Source organism: Rousettus aegyptiacus, unplaced genomic scaffold (assembly GCF_014176215.1).
Source record: "Rousettus aegyptiacus isolate mRouAeg1 unplaced genomic scaffold, mRouAeg1.p scaffold_m13_p_1, whole genome shotgun sequence".
NCBI classification, from domain to species: Eukaryota; Metazoa; Chordata; class Mammalia; order Chiroptera; family Pteropodidae; genus Rousettus; species Rousettus aegyptiacus.
Window position 1 is genome coordinate 65,776,318 of NW_023416284.1, and position 22,199 is coordinate 65,798,516.

The following is a 22,199-nucleotide window of genomic DNA, read 5'->3' on the forward strand; positions in this document are numbered from 1 at the left end:
TATCTTCAAATTGCTGATGGAAAGTATTTGGAAACTTAGAATATTATAATGTCCAATGATCATTTAAGATTGAGAACAAAATAAAAATATTTTCAGACAAACGAGACCTAAAAGTTTACTGCCCAAAGGCCTTCAGTAATCACTAGACATACTTAAGCAAGAAAAAAAGCGAACATAAATGGAGTATGTTGCAAGAATCAAAAGTGAGTAAAGAAATGGGGGAAAACAGCTGAGTCAAAATAAGTTACACACATTATAAAATATGAACCTTCTTAAAATAACAGGCCAACACACCCATGGAAATGTATGACATTTTATACATTTATTTATTGCTGAGGGATACATATTAAGGTTTTGTTTGAACTTTTCTGGGAGTAAAACTACATAAAGTTATATCCTGATTTATTTAGATTTGGGCAAGTTTTAGTCTTTTATAAAACATGTCTTTTCCAACCTTACCTACTCCTGTCTCAGCAGAAGTCATTCCTCTCTAATAAAAGTTTCTTAAAGTGTTTTCACTGAATTTCTAAAGTTATATTTAAACTGTTCATCATTCAATAACAGCATATTTACAAATGAGGCGAACAAGGACCTTTGGACAGAATGCCCATCCAGACCTCCTCTTCTGATCCTACTCTAAGGTACATTTCTTCAGGAGTTTTCTAAAATTAGTTAATTCCCAGCCCCTTCCACATGTCCACAATCCCTTTTCACCACTGCTGTCATTCATAGATGCAGCCTTTTATTGCTCTGGTTCATGTAGAGATCTCTCCCTCAACCTCCAAATATACTATATGCTTCTTGAAGATAGGTTTTATTTCATTTCTGTGTCCATCTTGCACAGTGCCTGTTACATAGTAGGCATTTGATAAATTTGTTGAATGAATGCATAAATAGCTTTATGGCTTGGATATTTAAAATTCATAATTTATTTTCAAATCATATTTAGTTTGAGTTAAATAGTTCAAAATTGATATACTGTTTCAGAATGTTTCCAACCATTGAAACAACTCAAATAAAAATAATACAAGTTACACTTTAAATTCATAATGTAGAATTAAGAACTATTTTAACTATTAATAATGCTTTATATTGTGCTGTATTTTACAGACCATTACAGATACATAAAGGTAGAATTATGTGGTAGGGAAAAGTTATGTTACATATTTTTTCAGAAAAAAATCCTGACATATCCCATCACCAACTTTATGGGAAAACAATAGGTACAACAAGTTCTGGTACAGTAGAGAGTTAACTATAAAAAAATAGTTTTGGAATCCTAAGTTGATACATTTGAGTATAAAAACACAAATGGTTTAAATCTCATTAAAACAACTTCAAATTTCTCTAAATGTACAATTGGCAGAAAGATGAACTGTCAGTCAACTTGTAAGAAATATGTCACTTATATTCCTAAATATTGAAAATGCTGGGTGGAAAAATTAGAAGTAAATCTTTTCTGAAACGAGATGTAATTAAATGAGCCTTAGACCTTTTATCACTGAAAAAAATTGAGATTCTAATTTTGGTTACTAGTAGAAAAAAGTCTAATCCATTCATTCAAAATAGAAAAACTTTATTTTCCATTTCACATGTAGTGGTCTAAGTGATCTTTTTTGAGAATGGAAAAATTATTAGCTATATTTGTGATTCAAGTTCTAGCATGGGTCCTCCCTAAATGAATGCTAGCCTACTGGCACAATTGGTCTTCAGAATTTACACCATGTGAACATATTTTATAAGACAACTTGGTTCTTCTGGTGACCACAGTTTTTTGGACGGGAATTCAAGATAGACTTATCAAAGAACAAACTCCAAGTTACAGTACATCGCTTTAAAGTAAGGCTCCAGTGTAGTTTGGAAATGTAATAATACGCTGCAGTTTCTTTTCATGTTTACCGAAAAAAAAAAATCATAAAAATTCTTTCTGTCTTGGGTCACTGGATATACAACTCCCCAGAAAACCTATCTGTTATAAACACTATTGATAACTTAGCTTTCAGCCTTAAGCAATTATTTGGTACTATCACTGTTCTTTATTTTATGGCTTTTAAAACATTAAGTCCTTAAATATTTGAAAAGTATTTACTGTTTTCTGATGGGTCACAAAAAAGATGTGAACATCAGCTTGGAAAATTATAAAGTTTTAAAAAATCACTTTTTTTAAAAAAAAGGAACAGAAATTAAAGGTACAGAAGTGAAACAAATAAAACACTCATTAAAAAATTCCATACATTATCCCCTTCGCAAAATCAATCTATGATCTTTGTCAGGAGTGGGGGGAAGGAACGCCTTGAAGTCTGGGTACATTAGCAACCTAAGTTTTTTTTTCCATTTTCAAAATAACCCTTCAATCTGGTTTTGTAAGTCCAGGGTTTGAAAAACAGTAACTGTGATACTAAAATTCTCTCTTAAAATGTCTTGACCAACCCACTGGATAGGCCTGAAGAAAAATGAGCATTTGTTTAAAGACATGAAAAATGTTGTATATTTTCAAATTAAAGTTAACTATATACATTTAATAGTATTACATCCAGTTAATACATAGACTACATAAAGCTCAAAATCTAAAGTTTTAGCAGGTAAATCAGCTGTTTCACATTATAATTCTAATGATCAAATTATCCAATCACTAAACTACAAAACCTTATTCATGATAGTTTATTTACTTTGAATATATGTATTAGTTTATATATGTAGTTTAGTTTTATAAACCATATATTCAAATACATAGTTTAAAAGTATTGGTTGAGATACAAGAGATTTTTGAAGAACTTTTCAAAATAGAATTAAGGAGATCTATAGTGTATATCAAAGGTCACAACTTATTTGCTTGTTATCTGGTTCTTAAACAAATGAGGAATTATATCAAATAATTTGTAGTCTCTTCTAGCTCTAAAGTTTTATTATATCATTTTGCTTTTAAATAATTAAGACCATATTTCAAATAAAGTTGTCTAAATAGACACACTGGCCCTAAATTAAAGACTTTTTTCACCCCTCTTCTGGCTTTTAGTCCCTTTCAGTTAGTTATTAGTGGGGAACAAATATCACATACTTAACTGATTCCTAATCCCTGTGCCCCCTCCTCTCTCCAGTGCCCAGCACATGGTAAGTGCTCCATGGTCACTGGGTATTCTTGAATGAGTAGCAAAATATTAAGGATGGATCAAGAATTTAAAAGAATCTGAAGGTGATAATAGTCGTAAAACCCCCAAACAATAATTTCAAAGCTTCTAATCTCTTTTTTAGATTTACTTTGGTTTGTCTTTGTAAAGAATAGCAAGAGAAAATATGGCACAAGAATATAAAGTTATATCATTATAGGTAAATTACAAACAAGGTTATTAAGCAAACATAAAGAAAAAAATTTGTTTCTATTCATGTATTGAAGAAATGAATTTTATTTACCCTTCTAAGTAGATTCCAGATACTCCATTACTCTGAGATATAATCATCTTATCAACAGGAAAAATATCTTCCAGTATTTCAGTTCTAACAATTGTCACTAAGTTGCTTAGTTATACTATAGAGTAAGAAGCAATTAATGAATTTTTTGGAAATAAAAAATATGTATATACATTACCCTGATGCCTAGGCCAAAATATATCTAACAACAAAATTTCTTGATTTCTATCAGTCATAAAAATAAAGGAAAAATATATTGCAAGTATTTTCTTTATAGACAATTTCAATTAGAAAACAATAGTTTAATGAAAACAATACAGTGGTTCATGTGAGTGAGCTGATATGGAGGCAAGAAAAGTATTCAAAACTTGACAGATAACATATTGTGAAATATAACTAGAGAATATCTGCCTCAATGACACTGTGGTGATTAGATTTTTACACATCTCAATTTTTAATCTTATATTCAAGGAAAATACAATTCAGTAGGTTGTGATCCTAAATCATAGTTAAGAACCCCTTCTTTTAGCTTGTAGGATGTAGCCTTTTGATTTGATAATTCCTCTGCTTTTAACAATGACCGAGTATCGTAGTAGCCACAGTGGCACCCACTCATGTGCTTGAATATCAGGGATGCTTTCCTGAAGAGCTTCTTGGAAACTTGCTTCAGAAAGCAGTTCTTAAAACAAACAAACAAACAAACAATAAGAACCCAGGGTTAAATTTGAAAACAAAATCATTTTACTATTTAAGAAAGCATGTAAACATAACAAAAGAAACACCTCCAAACAATATATAAAATATGCTTATCCTTAATGTGAAACTGAACCAGAATATCAGAACCACCCAGGCAGTGCTTCAGAAAGTATCGATACCTGTAGCCCAGCCTATTTAATTCATAACATTTGGTGCATGGAGACTGGATATTTGTATTTTTTTTTGAAGATCTCCAGGTGATTCTTATGTACTGCTAGAGAAAATACAGAAAAGTACAAAGAAGAAAAAAAGTCACCCATTTATCCTATTGACCAGAGACAGACCATTTCCATTGCCATGTATTTCCTTCCAACTTTTTTTTTCAATATTTCAAAAATAGGAATCATACTGTAGTTACAGCCTAATTTACTTACTTTTCCCACTTAGATTATGAATATTTCCCATGTAAGTATTCTGTGAAAGCATCACTTTTAATAATTTTCCCAATATTACATTATATAGATATCATAATTTATGTTTATTTTTGGCTAAAAAAATCAGGTTTTTCCTAACATTTTACTAATAAAAATAATGCTATGATAGATATCCTTAAAATGCATGCTTGTCTATGGAATGACAAGGTCAAATTACAAGTACATTTTGAACACGATACATAGTATATTGACAGTATCTTTACAGAAAGGCTATCCTTTTATGCTTCCACCAGCAGTTGATGTTACAGTGCCAATTTTACCATATCCTCAGGAACACTACCAAGCATTTAAAGAATCTTTGTCCATGGTTATCTTTTAATTTGCATATCTTTGATTCAATCATTATTTTCTAATTTCACATTCACATCTCAGCCCTCTGCTACTGCTCTGATGTACTACTCCCCTCAACACACTTGTCTCTAGCCACATTAGCCTCATAGCTGCATCTTGAAATCTTCAAGCACATTCACACCTTGGGGGCTGTGCGTCAGCTGCTCTCTCTTCCCTGAACACCCACATGGCTCTCTTCTTCTTGCAGGTCTCTGATTAGTGTCACCTTAGCAAAGAGGCCTCCCACACCTAGAAACCCTAGATAAAACACAATCCCTAACCTGGGCATTCTTCCCCTCGGCCAACTTTTCTCCATGGCATATACCACCATTTATCACATGTAATGTTTATATATTATTGTTTGTCTTCTCCTATTAGAATATAAGTTCCGTGAGGGTTGGGATTTGTCTGATTTGGTCCTGTATCTCTAGTATTTAGAAGCAATGCCTGGCACATAGTAGGTGTCTGTTGACTAAATCACACAATATGGAAAGATTTCACTGGGGTCAGAATCAACCACACAGATAAAGTGATCATCTATACAGTGTGATTTGGGAGCACTAAAGGGCCCATTTGCCCCAGATGAACTGTTGTGATATTTAAATAGCATCAGTAGTAAACTCTTAGTAAATGTTAGCTATTATCATGTGCTAGGCACTTTTCTCAGTACTTTACATGTACTTACTCATTGAATCCACATGTTAACTCTATGAGATTGGTAATCTCACTTACAGGGGGACACTGAGGCAGAAAGGTTAGATAACTTGCCACAGGTAGTAAATGGTAGTTTTCATACACAGAATGCAAATGTCTCTTTGGAAAGGTAACATTAACATGGATTTGTTCATTAGATTGAACACAAAAGACCTTAAGGGAATAAGGCATAAAACAGATGAGATTTAATGAGGGTGGGGAAAGGGATAAAGCAAACAAAAAGGGGAAAGTTCTAAATCAGGATAACCTTCACAATTTTATCCTGACTGTAGTTAACTGTTGCCGCAACTTCTAGGGCAAAGAATAATGGAAAATAAACACTTTCTGAGGAATAATGGTAGTTTTAGAACAGAGTTAGGGCTTTAGGGGACTTATAAACAAATTCTATTTTAGATGAAAAACAGAGTTAAATATTTTATAACTTGATCGATTTTTAAAAACGTTGGCACTGTGGTTGAAAAAGAGGTGTTGTAATAAATTTAACTGAAAGTAACCTCACTGGGTGATTTGATCATAAATTACCAACTGGGTAGGTCAATCCTAACTGGGAAGTCACATCCCAGGTATAAAACCTCTTCAGAAGTTTTATCTTTGCTTTAAGCAAGCCCTGTCCATTGTTTTTGTGCATCTAGAGTAATACATCTTTAAACACCTCTTTTTCAGATCCCTCAGAAACCTAGCCATCCTCAACAGAGCACATAATCTTGTCAACTATCATGTAATCCAATCCCTGCCCTGTTTTATACTTCTTTCATGTACTTTTCCTTACATTCCCTCAGCGTAGAATAAAAGACCCACAAAACTGTCTTTCTCCAGAGCATTTGAAATCTTGCTTTTTGGCTCTGTTGTCAGTTCGGCTCATATAAACTCATAAAAATTCTCTATAGCTTTGGATGTTTCTTATGACAACAGCATAAAATCAGCAAACTATGCTATTTATTAACTACATACTGTTAATTCAACTGTTAATTCCTTAGAATCAGTAAACACAACAAATCTTTTAAGAAAAGAATTGTTTCATTTATAGATCAGAGTGTATGAAGATTCATTAATGGTATATACAGGATCAGCCTATAATTTCTAATCAAAGGGTTTTGAATTAAAATTTAAAAACTTCCAAGTGTCAAATTATGTCAGTAAAACAAAAACATGCAAAAAGGATTAAATTTCTCTTCTCACATACATATCCAATATATTTTGCCATAACAATGATATTTTAGCACATAATCCACATACCAACATTTGATAAGATAAAACAAAATACTAGACACCTTAGTCTTTTCCTATTTCCTTTCCTACTGGAAAAAGGATAGAGTATTTTTCAAGTGGAGCTAGAACGGGATACAGGCCCAGCTACTGATAACAACTGCTGCTGGTAATAATTACTGTTGGAAGAGTCCCTGATACAAAGTAAACATAAATTGACATAATATCTGCCAAAGTAAACATAAACTGATAGTAAGATAAAATTTAAAAGGTTAATATTACAGAATAAATCAGCAATAGCAATTCTTTGTTCAAACTCTGCCCTATGCCAGCTGGGTGACTTTGACTAGTTTCTTAAACTCTGAGGCTCTATTTTCCTCATCAATAAAATGCCTAGTTTTGGCAATTGTTAGGATTACAGATAATCCCTCTGAGACATTTAGCATGATGCTTGGCATTTGATGAACAATAACTACTAAAACTCCTCCTCTTCCTAAAAAACAGTGAAAAATTAGAATAGGGCAGACAGCTAATATAAATAGTATAAAGTCTTAAGAGGTTATCCATAAGCATCTTGAAAATAAACTGAATCAAACCACCAACAAAATGCTATGGAAGTAAAAGCTGAATGTTTTTTCTCCTGGAATCATCTACAGAATATAATTTCCTCCAATATTTATTAACTAGAACTTCAATAAGAATGTCATGGAGAAGGGAGATCTTGGCCAAGTGGGGAAGGAAACAAACTGGCACGTGAGGGAACAGCAGTGCAGTTCAAAATGTCACAGAGATTTACAATTTTCACAAGATATTTATCACTTATAACTATACCAAAACATTGTTTTATAGAGGCTATAGATTTACTAAGTAAAATGCCTCCTCTGCTTCCTATGAAACAGTGAAAAAATGAGAATGGAGTAGACTGCTAATAAAGAGTATGAAGTGTAAAACATTCTCTTCTCAGCTTTCCTAGTTCTCTTGTAAAAGGTTGACAAAATTTATTCTACAGAAGGCAGACAAACCATTCTCCTTAATCAAGTAATGTTTCTGATTAGCACCCAACAAATGTCTTGATAGTAATGATTAATAAAATACCTAATCAATCACCTATTCTAAGATGCTTAAGTGTCAAGTTAAATTTTATCTGCCTCTTTTTCCAGATATTTATCCTCTTAAATTAAGTGGCTCTTTGGTACAATCTTTGCTGTACTAGACAAGATTATATACACTATTTAGAATATCTTAAAAGATGTTTTCTGTGTAGCTTAGTATTTATAAACCTCAACAGACTGATGTTTGGGAAATGATCCTTTCACTTTTTTTCCTATTGGTACAAAAACAAAACTGAAGCTTTCTGAAACCAAAATAAAGACATATATGTTTTGAACTAACAATTAAGAACAGCTCTAGGTAACGGCACTGTACATTTATCATTTTACACAATTAGAAATTAAATTTTAACAAGTAGCACTTGTAAGATTAAAGCTCATGATCAAACCCTGTAAATGAAAATCTGTCTCACCTTTTGGATCATTATGAGTCAATAGCTGTATGTCAAATTGTTTAGCAAATGCAGTCAAATCGGGTGGCATCACACAGCAGGAAGCAAGATTGACTTGATTACTATTTGGTTTTACCTAGAATAGAATTGAAAAAAAATCATGACATCTCCACTAAATTAAGTGCTACAAAAAGTTGAAAGCAATAGGACTCAATTTTAGAAAATATGAAATATCACTTTCTAGAGTGCTTAAAATTTATAAAATACTTTTACATGACTATGTTTTTTAATGTATGCTTCTCTAACTCATGTAAGTGGTAATGGGGAAAGGAAAAGAACTCTAGGAGAGGAGAAAGCCATACAATACTATACTATTAAAAAGTCTCCTCCTAGAACCTGGATTCGACTACATCTGCTTTGGAAACAAACCTGATTCTAAGTTTGATGGTTCTGGATACAGAGGGACTATGTCTTAAAGGTAGAGGATCAAATACAAATAATAAACATTTAATATTAAAGTATAAAATATGGTAATCAGACACTATTTGAAAAAGAGAAGAATTAGATAATTTTTAATAGCTCCTTTGGTTAAATTATAGGTACATTTGGATCACCCAAGTATCTTCAGCGGGATCTTAGCCACATTCTGGCTACCACCCAGTCAAAGGGAGAAAGGACAACACTTTCTCTATCTATGGTCTTCCTGTCTGTATGAAAATGAAAGCTCTAAGAAGGACAAGGCTGGGGATGAAGAAAAAGGAATAAAGAAAAATATGGAGTAAGGGTAAAATACTAGTGAGCTACTTCCCTAACAATTTGTAAGTTATTAGGCCAGACAGTGGTGGTGATTAATTTATGGTATCCATTCCATATCAAGTTGTATGAACTAAGTCTTACATATCTTTAAATAAGTTAGCAAAATATGTTATATATGATATTCCCTTACTTAGAAAATTAGAACCATGGCCTAATAATACCTAAAGAAAAATGTAGTATTTTAATCACCTAAATAAAATGGAAGGAAACAGCCTTAATTCGTGTTTAATTCATGTTTGAACACACATATTCTAGTATTTTTGTCACTCATTTTAAATGAGATTAAGTTCAATCAGACATATTTGAGAAAAAAAAAAATCCAATGTTGTATATAAAGCCTGCCTAAAAACTCCCACATTTGGAACAGTCACCCCACAGTGAGTGTCCACCACGGGCATGATGCTCAACACTACACAGCAAAGACTGTAAAAGACAGGCCTCTCTGGAGTGCTCGTGATCAAGCTGTCCTTTACCTGGGCCCACTGATAGAGCTGTTCCAACTGTGTTTTGTCTAGATCAGAGGTACCTATAGCAACAATCTTTTTACTCTGAACTAAGTTTTCTAATTCCTCCCAGTAAGGCTGTAAATGCTCCAAGGAGAGATTAACTCCATCTTCAATAGGTGGTGAAGCAATGATCACAGAATCCAGCTGTGCAACTCCAAGGACTGAACAGGCTGATGTGAAGGAAAACACAAAGAGGATAAATGTTTGTTACATAATAAAGTATTTCTAATGTCTTTCAAGCATCCCGCTGAATTCTATCCATATAGTTTACTAGTTTTCTATATAACAGATTATTTCATTCCGTTTCGTAATTTACCTATCATTTAGAATATTTACATTTTTTAATAAAGTATAAGTGGCCATTCATTTACTTGGTCTGTGTGGGTTTCTTTGACCTGTCTCTTGGGAACTCACAGCTACTACAGGCTCCTCTTTCTGGGGAAATAGGCCTCCCTGTTTCTTAGGCCCAAGGATTTTTTGGTAGCTTATCTTTGTAATATTTTCTTCTCTAATTCTACATATCTTATGGATGATCACAAGAATTCTGACCTAGTATTCTATAATTAGTAGACATAGCAAAGAATAAGCTTGAGACTCTGAAAAACTGAATTTATAGTCTTAATTTATAGAGGTAGATAATTTAATTTCTATAAAAATAATTTAAAAGCTTATTTTTAATGATTATTGCTCACTCCACATTTATAGTAAAGAGCTAATTATTTAACTGTTCAAGATATATAAATACTGGAAAAATGTTTTCAAAGAAAAAATACTGAATAACTGTAACCTCACAATAACCTAAACCAGGTACTGAAAATAGATAAAAAATGCTTTGCTTGCTTGTTGTTGTTTTGGTACTTCATTTATAGTATCAAAAAGACAAAGAATGTGATTAAGGAGTATTTCTAATTCCAAACATAGAGTTAACATTTAATTATGTTATATTTTTTACATTCCTCGTATATATCAAAATATGACCCTATATAAGTTGATATGATTCTATAGAAATTGTAAGAAGTTAGGCTAGAACTTTAAAAGGTAAAGATAAAATGAATCCATTTTCTTTATTATATGGACCTAAACATAAAATATAATTGATATACCTACACTAATTTAAAGTCCACTATGAAGGAGGGAGGTAGATGAGGTAAAAGGGATCAAATATGTGGTAACATTAAAGAATTTAAAAATAAATAAATAATTCCACTATGAAGATAAAAAATTAAATTTTGCTTACCCATGTCAACTGCATTTCTAGTTGATGATGAAGAGTTTGACCCTACAATGAACAGTTTCGCTGGGTAACAAAAAGAAGAAAACTGATTTTGGCATTCTACTATATAGTATTAACAATGGTAACAATACTAAGATGACAGTTAATCCTGAATAAATTATATTTTCTTTCCTACTTGCATAATTTTACGGTTTTCATTTTAAGACGTAAAAGAATATTTCCATTGTAATTTTTAAATTATATGATAGTTGCCAATAAATGTTTGTCCAAACAAAAAAATCAAATATTAATTTCCCATTTGTTAGAAGGCAGATCAGATAAATATAGAAATGAATTATGCAAAATGTACATTTTTTACGAATTAAACATTAATGGAACATATTACTTTCTCCAATCAACAAAAATCTATATATAGGTTAAATTAAAATTGCTTGTAATGAGAATAGAAAAAAAAATCCACAATCCCACCTTCCTAAAATAGTAATTAAAAAAATTTTTTTAGATACTACCTTCTAGTTCTTGGTCATATGAAAGAGGGTATAACATTTTTTCTACTTCTATTTGGCTTACCTTTATGTAATAAATATTTTTTTACATCTCTATGCAGTACTTAGTTATCTTAAATTTTTTTTATCATAGTAGCAATGTATTCACTCTAGAAATAAGGACAACTTGTAAGAGCTCTAAGATGGATCTAAATCATGATGATCTACATACAATCAACCGTGTTGCTTTTACTTCCTTTTCAACACAAACAGCATTGTGAAATTAACAGAAAGAAATGAGTTTCGGAGTCAGGTACATCTAGATGGTTCAAACACTTACTAGCTGTATAACAACTTTCAAGTTATTTAATGTCACTTGTACAATGAGGATAATTAACCTACCTTGTAGAAGTGTTTTGACAATCATAAGAAATATAACCAAGAAGTGCCAAGTACAGTGCCTGGGACAAAGCAAGACTCAACAAATGGTAGTTGTAGTTGTTGCTGTTGCTGTTGTTATTGTTGTTATTGTTGTTGTTGTTATTACAGTCAAAAGACAATGCTCTATCTCATCTTTCATGTCCATCCCAATAAAAATGACAGCCACAACACAACCACAAATGGTAATAAATAGCTACCTAGCACTTTGTGTCAAGCACTGTAAATGCTTCTTTTGTTGTTATTTCATCTAACTTACAAAGAAGCCTGTGAAACAGATGCATCCTCATTTTTATAGATGAGAAAACTGAGGCTCGGAGAGGCTAAATCACTTGTTAGCCCAAGATTATAACAGTCTGCCCACCCAGGAATTTCAATCTATTCAAGCTTTTAATGACCGTGCTATGCTGACTATAAGTTGAGAGCAAGAGCAAGAACACTACGTCTTTTCATTTCTTGAGCTTAGCATAGTCTCTGGAAACTTGTCACTTGATACACTGTTGAATGAATATAATATGTATTCTACTTCTCTTCATGCAACTTGTTGTCCAGACCTTCTATACTCCCAGGTAATCTCAGTGTTTCACCAGAAAAGGAGGACTTATGCCTGTTTTGGGAAGACATTGTTCTTAAGATTTCCCTTTATTCTTTCCATTTCCTCCACCTTACTCTCCCTATGCTCTGAAGTCTGACACATAAATTAACAAAACCATTGTGAAGAACAGCAAGGTGAAGTTCTATTCTGATTCCACTGAAGTATTCAACGCTGACTTCTTATAACTCTAAGAGTTGACATTAAAATTACATTACAAAATAATCTTTATGTTCCCCACACTTAGTGACTGAGTTGCTCATTACCAGAAGCAAAGAAAGGCTTACTCCTGTGCCTCACAAAACCTCACTGTCACTTCCACTGTATAACATAATGAATTGTAAAGGCTGGACTTTACCAGAAACTTTCATTTCTTCTCTTTCATCAGGATTTATCTTTTCTACTGCGTGAGATACAGTACATTCCAAGACATCTGGAAACTCCTATAATAAACACATAATGTTTACAATAAATATAAAATTAATGTTTCTGATTAGCTATATATTCTCTATTGTCCGAAATGCCCTTTAGAAGCAGAGAACTCATGAGATAACAGAGTTCTTTACTTGAGGTCTGAATGGGCTTTATAAGGTTTGTAAAGTCCTGAAATAAAGGTAAAACACATGTGTGTGTGTCCATTTTCTGGGACAAAGTATCTCATTTTGATCAGTTCCTAGAGAGATGCATGATCAAAAAACTCAACAAATGGGGGGTGAGAGGCATGTAAGGAGTGAGAACTATCAGTACAGTAGATAATTTTATTTAGAAAAGAAACCAGTAAAAAATAATATTATCCATTCTGGATACTGACATGATAAAAACTTTCTCATTAATCACAAATATTTTAAACTAAAACATTTTTTTTTCTGAGTGCAATAAAAAGATCATTCCAATGCATAATGAATTATTTATGAGGAAAATGATAAAGTGTTAGCACATACATATCAGAAACACATTAACGCATATTTACAAGATTAAAACAAAGTAAACAGTGAGGTCCTTCTCACAATTCTCGAGCATATTACAATGTCTGGCTCATATAAAGGGTTCAGTAAGTGTTACTAAGTCATGCATAAATAGAGTAAGAGAGAGACTGATAGTAGATGTTAATAAATGTCTACATAGTAGCTATCAAGTTATAAACTTACAGTATGGCCAAGAATGTCAAGTACATGACTTCTTCTATACTTTTAACATAGTCTATATAATTTGTTATGCGCCTTAGGCTGAGTTAGATCTCAAAGAGTGTTTTACAGACAGGCGTTCTGTATATTGACATTTATGATAACAGACATCTATTGACATTTAATGAAACACACAGTTCCTTACTGTTTCACCAGAAACTGACATTTAAAAAATTATTTCTAGTGACTGTATTATTGGGGTGATATTCTACTAAAGTGATCTATCAACCCAAACTGTCTAATAGATCTTTCTTCATTAGACCAAATATAAAATGGAACAAAATACATTCTGAGGAAACTGGTGGGAATTAGGCAAAGAGAATCCTAGTACCTTGTCTAGTTGAAGAGCTGACTACACAGTCCAGATTTTCTATTTTATGCTTAAGCCTACTGAGTCAGACTGCCATCTCAGCATATCGGCCACAGGGAGTTTTATGCGAATTGCCTATCTGATTTCCCTATCAAAACTAAGGAAATTACCTTCCTGCTTCCTTCTCTTCCTTTGTGGACCATGTAACTTCCTCACACACTTTACTCACCCTGACCAGATCAGGGCTGATCTGGGAGCTCCACTCATTCAAGGTCTTCTGGATACAATCTCGAAGCTGCAAAAGAAATGCAGTTTGAAACTATTAATCAAACTCTGTATATTTTTCTGTACTTCTAAGATAAGAATGTATTATCTTAAGCTGGAAAAAGATGTCAATAGGAAATACCACACAAACCAAAATTTATTCTACAAGATTTTTGTTTTCTTCAACAAAGATCAATTTAGATCTCTTTTTTACCCTACTCTTAATTCTCAAATGTTGATGACCTACAGCAGTAATCTACTTACTTTTAAAGTATTTTTGTACCAATAAAAATTTAACTTTTGAGATATAAAAGCATTCATAAAGAAACAACAACAACAAAATATCAAGAAGAAAGCTTATAAGTAGAGAAACATGGCATCGAACCCAGACAGCCTGACTAGAATTCATACTAACTCCAATGCCATATTCCTCAAAGACAAATGGTTCTCTAAACAAGGGAGAGGAACTCCTACATCAGATTCACCTATGGTGTTTATTAAATATTTAAATTCCTGAGCCCCATCCTAGACCTGCTTATTCATTCTACAAGGAAGAATTTCTATTTTAACAAGCATCCCAAGTAATCAATATGTACTCTAAAATCTGAGAACCACCAAAGTCACATCTTACAGAAGTCGACTTGTATAATGTCAGTCCATTATGTCATTTCCCAACACTTAGGTTCACCTCCAACCTGTCTTCAGTGTTCTCTTATGTAAACAAACAAAAAATTTTACACTAATTATAGTATGTTGTAAATTCATTAAAGTGTTTACTCATCTTTCATCTCTTCTGTCAGTATATTTCAAAGTTATTTATGACAGTGGTCCAAAGTAAGACAGACATTCATACAGTGAGGGAGGATCTACATACATGTAACAAAAAATTTACAAAATGATATTTATGTTCACTAAAGCCAGGCACTCCAATGGCTTCTATTCTATTAATCAGAAAAAAATATATCGCTCCATGACTCACTAAACTGATTCAGGACTACTAATGGGCACTACTAGGAGTTTGAAATCACTGCCTTATAAATATCCAAGGGCAGGCACAGTGCTTTGCATTCTTTGGAATAAATAAAAGCGAGCAACTAGAAGCAAGTCCCTGAATTGCAAAAGTACTTTCCTAATAGCAACGACAGAGACTAAACTTCTGAACTATCTAATCTATGACTGTGTATGATAAAAACTGAAACAAGCACTTTAGTGCTTAATTCTTAGTACAGATAATTACAAGAGACAATTGGTTTATCAATTTAAGAGCTCAGAGTCACCTATGTTAAGATATATAATCCATACAATAATTTATGTGCTATCCACAATAACCCACGTGAATTCAATTTACAAGGTCTACATCTTTATGAAAAATATATTTATAATGAAATTTAAGATAAAAATTAGTTGATAATGATTCCAGACAGAATAACAAGTGAATATTCATTTAAAAATTAGTAAAAGTTGAGGCAGCAGGACCAACTGGAAATTAACAATTTTATCAGGAGTGCTTTGACTCAAATCATGAGAGAATGTGAAGAAATCTGGAAAGATGACTCATTTGTATACTTAAGGCTTTCCTGGTAAATTCCTCAGTTTAGGAAAATAAATATGTTTTCAGAGTAGTTGCTCCCTTCTAGAAATCATTTCTTTATCTCAGATTCTGCAAAATGTCAGGACAAATCATAGAGCGGTCCAATGCTACGATATGAGAAATTCATTGACTATATCACAAACCTATTAAAAAAAAAAAACTTTTATATGTTATCTGTGTTGAGTGAACACTAACCTTGTACTTTGTTCTTGGTACTTTTCACTCCTATCACATACACATAATATCACTGAAGGTAAGTATCATAATATAGTGCATTATTAAATCTGGAATTGTAAAAGAGTTTTAAAAATACTACATGATTCCATTGGTCCAATACCCATACAACAAAGAACTGGGCAAAACAGTCCTATAATGGCCCATAAAAAAAAAAAAAAAGATTTGATTTCATAAAATTCTAGTGAAACAACATATATGGACAGAAATCATAGAATAAAGGTAAACAAACACTAGAAGTAGAAGAGTCCTTTTAGAAAATTGAATTCAACTCTCTACTAAATGTGTAAATTTTCTCAATGAGTGATTTATTCAGTTTCTTTATTCATAATGGGGTTAAACTGTTTCAAGTAGTATATCCCTATTTGAAGCCCTGGTTGTTACAAAGTTCTTTTTTACATGGAAACAAAGCATGCCCCTCCTATTCTAACTAAGAGGTCACATTTTCCCTATAATATGTTGCCATATCTTCCAGTGTTCCTCAAATGTTTTCTAATTTCTTTAGTTTTGTCCCTCTTATGCTGCACCCAACATAAAACACACATAACAAAATTAGTCTTTTGAACAAAGTTTTTCAAACTGTGGGGTGTGACTTATTCCTGCATTAAGAAATCAAGTTTCAAAAAAATTTAAAATAGGATAGGTAAAGTCAGAAAATACAGTATATAGCAAGGGTTAATATCCTTTCATGAAACCTTTGAAATATATAAAACTATGAACTGGATTGCAAGGTAAATGCATTTCTCTGCAGTAAAAAATTTTAACTTTGGACACCACAACTTTAGAGTGTGTTGTAGTGAGATAAAGAGAGAAAATTTCACCCAATATCAATATACATGCAAGATGGTGTACTGAACCAGTAGCACTGGAGAAATTTAAGATTTAGAACCACAGAAATATTTATCTTTGGGAGAAACAATCCCAGTGGAGTGGCTTGAACAAAATAAGACAAACAGATTAAGCTAGAACAGGGACATAGAATATACTATAGATTCTGATTCCTATTAAAATTACAACCAAGAGTTCTATCTCCTGTTGGGTGGTCACGCCCAACACCAGACCTGGGCACAGGTCCAGCACAACTCAGAGGGATGCCATGTACTGCTGCTCAGTATGTCACCATTTTACATAAAAAAGTAGAACCTGCCTAGAAACACAGCTGACAAAATCACATTATGACACAGTTTAGGACATTTTTTTCTTTTAATCAAGATTTGTTTTATCTTTCTGATTGAACTAGAAAAATAGGTGAGATAAAATGCTTGTATGGTGAGCGTTTTCAATATTATCTTTTATTGCTCACTTTAAAGTTACAGACTCAAGGAGAGTAACTTTCTGAAAGTCACAGAACTCCTAAACTCAAGGTTTGTTTTATTTATTCATTCATTTACTTACTTACTTATTATTTTTAATACTAAAATTGTCCCACACTACCAATATGCCTCAGCAATTAATTGTGCAGAGTCAATGACTGACTACTGCTCAGGGATGACCAGCTACGTCGTAACAGATATTTAACAAGAGTATGATTCCAGATTCACCTCTGCCACTTCAAACTACTGATTAGTCTTTAGGCAAATAAACTAAGACAGATGAAATCTTCGGCAAGAGAAATATACACTTTATTCCACAGCAATAAACTATTGTCAACATCCTAAAAGCTAAGTGGATCATTACTACTCCATCTGAATCCTCGAAAAACAAGTGTCTGAACTATTTTGCACCTGGACACGTGGGGGGAAGGGACCGGGACCGAGAGATGCACTGGGCCCCTCGGACTTCTAGCCAGGGAGACCGATCCGAAACGTCCGAGAGTTTGGATAGCAGCCATAAGCACGGATACAGGCGTTACTCGTCGTGAAGTTGCACCTGCCAAGTTTTTTAAAGGCCCGGTGACCCCAACAGCAGCTTTGGGTGTGATGCAGCGCCGACAACAACCCAGCTTCCTCCCGCCAGCGGAGCCCAGGTGCGCGCCGGGCCCGACCACCCGCCCTGGCCTCTCGCAGCCGCCCGGCCGGGTTCGCGGCCTGGCCCGGCAGCCCCGCGTCTCGGCGGGCAACGCTCGCCCGCCCGTCCTCACCTCCTCGCTGTGCGTGGACGGGCACTTCTTCTGCAGCCGGCCCCAATTCAGCAGGTTCCCCGTCTGCAGGTGCAGGGTGCGGGCCCGCGCCAGGAGCGCCCCGGCCGCGCGGCTGTCGGTGTCCATGGCAGCGGCCGCCGGCGGGGACCAGGCGGCGACGCGGCCGCAGGCAGGGAAGGAGGCCGCCGGCCCCGCAGACGAGCTGCCCGGCGCCGGAGAGCCGAGCGCGAGGCTGCCCGCCCCGCGCGGCGGGACCTCGGCCTGCGCTCGGGCCCGAGGGAGGCCGAGGGGCGGCGAGGCGGTGGCCCGGGAAGGACGCGCTGGCGGCTGCGGCTCCTGCTACTGCGGCCGCCGCAGGAGAGTCAACTGGCTTTCAACTGAGGGGGAGCCGTTTCCTGGAAGACAATGACTAAGCAGAAATCGCGGCGGAGAAAGTGCTTCGTAACCGTTAGTCGTCCCGCGGCGGAGCCGGGCGGGGCGGGGCACGGCGGGGCGGGGCGGCGAAGGACTGCGGGTCGCCGGCCCGCGGGTGACTGGCCCTCGGCCTGCCGCGGGCGTGGCGCAGGGAGGCGGGCGGGCGCGCGGGGCGCGCAGGAGGGGGCGGGGCGGGCGGGCGGAGGGGGCGGGGCCGACGCTCGGCGCGCACTGCGCGCGGGGCCGCGCCACCTCCACCGAGTGCCTCCGACTGCGCTCGATCTCGCTTCCCAGCCAATGCGCGATCACGCTGGTGGTTTCCGTACTGACCTCTTTAAAAAAAAACAAATATTTACCAAGGCTTTGAAATGCCAGCTGGTTTCCTTTCTCTGAAGCAGGTGTTAATGCATAAGCTCCCCTTCTTCTTTGTTATCTTAGTTTCTTTTCCTTCTCAAGGGCTTTCCCCTCAAACTGCTCATATTTCTTCGTGTCCATTAATTAAAGGCCTATTGATTTATACGACTTGCTTACTGGGTGGTGTGTGAAGTTAAAGAATAAGAATTCATCTTTGCCCTCGAGAAGCTTAAACTGTAGTTCCAGAGACAAGGCGTATGCATATGAAACAGTGAGTAATAATACAAGAGTTTCGCGGGACAGTTTCCAGATGAGTTTAGATTAAAGAGAACACTTAAACCAGAGAGATCAGAGGTTTTATCATCCTTCCCTTAGAGGTGGTTGTGATTTTTTACTCCTATTAAATTTATGGTGGACTTGGTATGCACCTCAAAATGAACATTTGTTGAGCTTCAGGAAACTTTTATTGAAAGTAATCAGATATATTAAAAGGCAAACTGCTATTAAAAAGGGAGATGAAGTGCAGTTGGTAAGGACTAGGAATGAAGTGGAAAAGAAGCTCCTTCTGGGAGGTTAGATTTTGAGCCTGATCTTCAGTAAATATTTGTTGGCCGAATGAAGGTGAGGAAGAATTCATTGAGGAGAAGGGTAATCCCAGAAGCAGGGACAAACATGGGCTATTTTAATTAATGTAAACATTTGATTGTCGAATTTGCTGAATCTGCTGTGGCATCAGTTCTTGTCTTTTTGTATATTCTCTGATACCATGCACGAATTCATGCAAATACTTCCTTGCTAGGCATTTATATAGCATGTTAGTCACTGACTTACCAGGTACCTGGTGTTTTAACTTAGGTCACTTAGTCTCTCTGTGTTTTACTTTCTCCAGTCTGGGCGGACAATAGTTTAAACCATATGACATTACTGATAACTGATCATTTCTGAAATACAGAAATGGCTAGTTCCTATGATTTTACCTAATATAGTATCTACCACATTGGATATGTGTGTGGAGTTAATGAGAGAACTTAAGTCCTTAGTACAGTCCTTGGTCCATAGTAAATGCTCAATAAATGAGTGCTTCTGTTAGAAATGCCTCTGCTCTTTCCCCTTACAATACAATCCAGTTCTCACGATATTGGCATATTTATAATGAATTCACAGCAACATTGTATGATGTTTTTAAAATTTACATTAGTAAACTCATCTACTCTTCAAAGCACCTCAGATAAATAAATTTCCAAATTTTGTTGAAAATCTCACTATTAATAAGTTTGGGGGCCCCAATCAAAAACCTAGATCCTTCATCTTCAAATGTCTTACTCTTCCATACTACAACTTACACTATGACACAAAAAGTGTATTTATTGCGGTGATTTGAATTCTTGAATGTGTGTGTGCATGATTTATATGCTTTTCATGCCTGTACAGTTTTATTTTACTATATATTATAATTAATGATACCCTTGCCATGGCACCACAGTTTTGGGAGAGGGAAACTTAATCTAGATTTATTTGGCAACAAAAACAGGAAAGGCAAAATTAGAACTTTATTATGTACAGTTAGTTTGAGTGAGTCTTTTTTCTCCTGTCTATGGAAGAGGAGTAATATTGCTGACATTTCCATCTTGGAACAGTGTAAAATTTGATTTTGGATGCTTTAAAATTCTTCCGTAAATGTTTATGAATAAGAAGAGTCACTAACATTGACTGCTCTTTTTTTTTTTTTTTCATTCTCCTTAATCTTTCTAGGATCTGATACTACTGTTCATACTTCCTTTTAAAAACCACTCTCCTCACTTGGCTTGTAATGCACTACATCAGAGTTAGCTCAAAATATTTGTCCACAGAACACTTAAAAATTATAATTTACTGTTAGAAGCCCAAAGAGGCGAATGAGCTATAAGTTTAGATTAAAGCAGACAGCTAAAATGGTCTCATGGATGAATTAATCATTACAAGAAGTGATCATATTTTCATTCATAGTCTGTTTTTACTTTATACAAGAACAAACAAAATTTGAGAATTAAAAGTCATTTTACTTTATTAAGGGGCCATCAAGTGCATTTTATTCTTAAGGTAAAATGGATTTAAATTCTCAAATTTTGGTTTAATGTAATTGCTATGTTTGTGTCACCATATTTAGAAGCCACTGAATTAGGTCATGGCTATCTAAAATCCAAATTCTTTGGAAATCATACAGTTGTCACTGTATTTGTCGTATGATTTGGAGGAACAGAACTTGATTCAGAATATAACATGGGCAAATCCAGAGGAGTGGAAATAACCACAACATTTTCTAAAGACAGGAAAGGAGGCCACCTTCCTTGAATGGGAGTACTCCCTGAAAGTGAAGAGAATGAGGATGTGATTAATGAAGGACCATTATCATCAAGCTGAGGCTTTTGGGTTTGGTTTAAGAAGCCTCTTGATTTTGAGTAAAGCAGAGCAGAGTATTGACTCTGAGCAATAAATAAGAAAAATCTATATTTAAAAATAACATTTCTATATTGAGTAGACATTTCACATGTGTCTAATATTTGTCAGGTGCTGGACTAGGCACCATAAATTCACAAGGAGCAAAGTAAAACTTTATTTCTATTTTCATGTAATTTATAGTCCAGTGGAGGAGGCCAATTTTAATTATGTAATTACAAGTAAGTGTAAAATTCTATTGTAGTTGACACTATGAAAAAAGGGTACAAATATAATAAGCCTGCAGGTGGTACGTGAAATTGCTGAGAGACCAGTGAGAAGACTGGTAGTCACCCAGATGTAGGTTAGTGAGAACCTGGTGACTTAAGGTTGTGAAGATGCATCAGAACAGACACATGTGCCTTCATTTTGCCTTAGTTAGTAGAAAAGGGAAAAATCAGGTTACCATGGTGGGGTTAGGAGAACTGATAAGATTTACTCAGAGCAAACAAAATAGAAAATAGCACACAGAGAAAAAGTCGGGGAGCTAAAATATAGCAAGTAACCTTTTCATGTTATTTTTCCATCCTGGTAAGAGCACAGCAAAACTGATAAAATCCTAGCACATTCTGCCCCTCATTTATCATATCCAGTTTTTAGGTGTGTGCAGTGTGCTGAAGGCACTTTATGAAAATTATCTATTACTTAGCAGATTGACAATTACAGGATGTATCCAAAGGAATGATCTATATAGGGATGAATGTTTATATAGACAGTATTCCTGGTAACACAAATCAAGTGGCGAGCGCTCAATACATATTTGTTGAATGAACGAATGAATGAGTGCTATTTCTGGTAGTTTGTTTCAGAGCAGGAATGAGTGTCTCTTCATTATTCTCTGAGGTCACAATCAGCCAGATTAATCATCTTCAC

The 22,199-nt window shown here is 35.0% G+C and overlaps 1 protein-coding gene across 1 annotated transcript; it reads right to left on the reverse strand.

The window, feature by feature from the left end:
- Positions 1-300: 300 nt before the first annotated feature.
- Positions 301-18,650, reverse strand: GCLM (glutamate-cysteine ligase modifier subunit). Its single transcript, XM_016134223.2, has 7 exons — positions 18,084-18,650; positions 14,144-14,209; positions 12,779-12,863; positions 10,909-10,968; positions 9,639-9,841; positions 8,371-8,485; positions 301-4,087 (listed from the first exon to the last, which is right to left on the reverse strand). The coding sequence occupies exons 1-7, from the start codon at positions 18,207-18,209 to the stop codon at positions 3,918-3,920; spliced, it is 825 nt and encodes a 274-aa protein (XP_015989709.1). The 5' UTR covers positions 18,210-18,650; the 3' UTR covers positions 301-3,917.
- Positions 18,651-22,199: the final 3,549 nt, after the last annotated feature.

Bases quoted from the DNA above. Each gene is read 5' to 3' on its own strand.
- GCLM (XM_016134223.2), bottom strand. From the start codon at position 18,209: ATGGACACCGACAGCCGCGCGGCCGGGGCGCTCCTGGCGCGGGCCCGC. The intron at 9,842-10,908 runs GTAAGCAAAATT...CCTTCACATCAG, and splicing joins TAGAAATGCAGTTGACATGG to CCTGTTCAGTCCTTGGAGTT. The intron at 4,088-8,370 runs GTGAGACAGATT...GTTTGTTTTAAG, and splicing joins GACTCATAATGATCCAAAAG to AACTGCTTTCTGAAGCAAGT.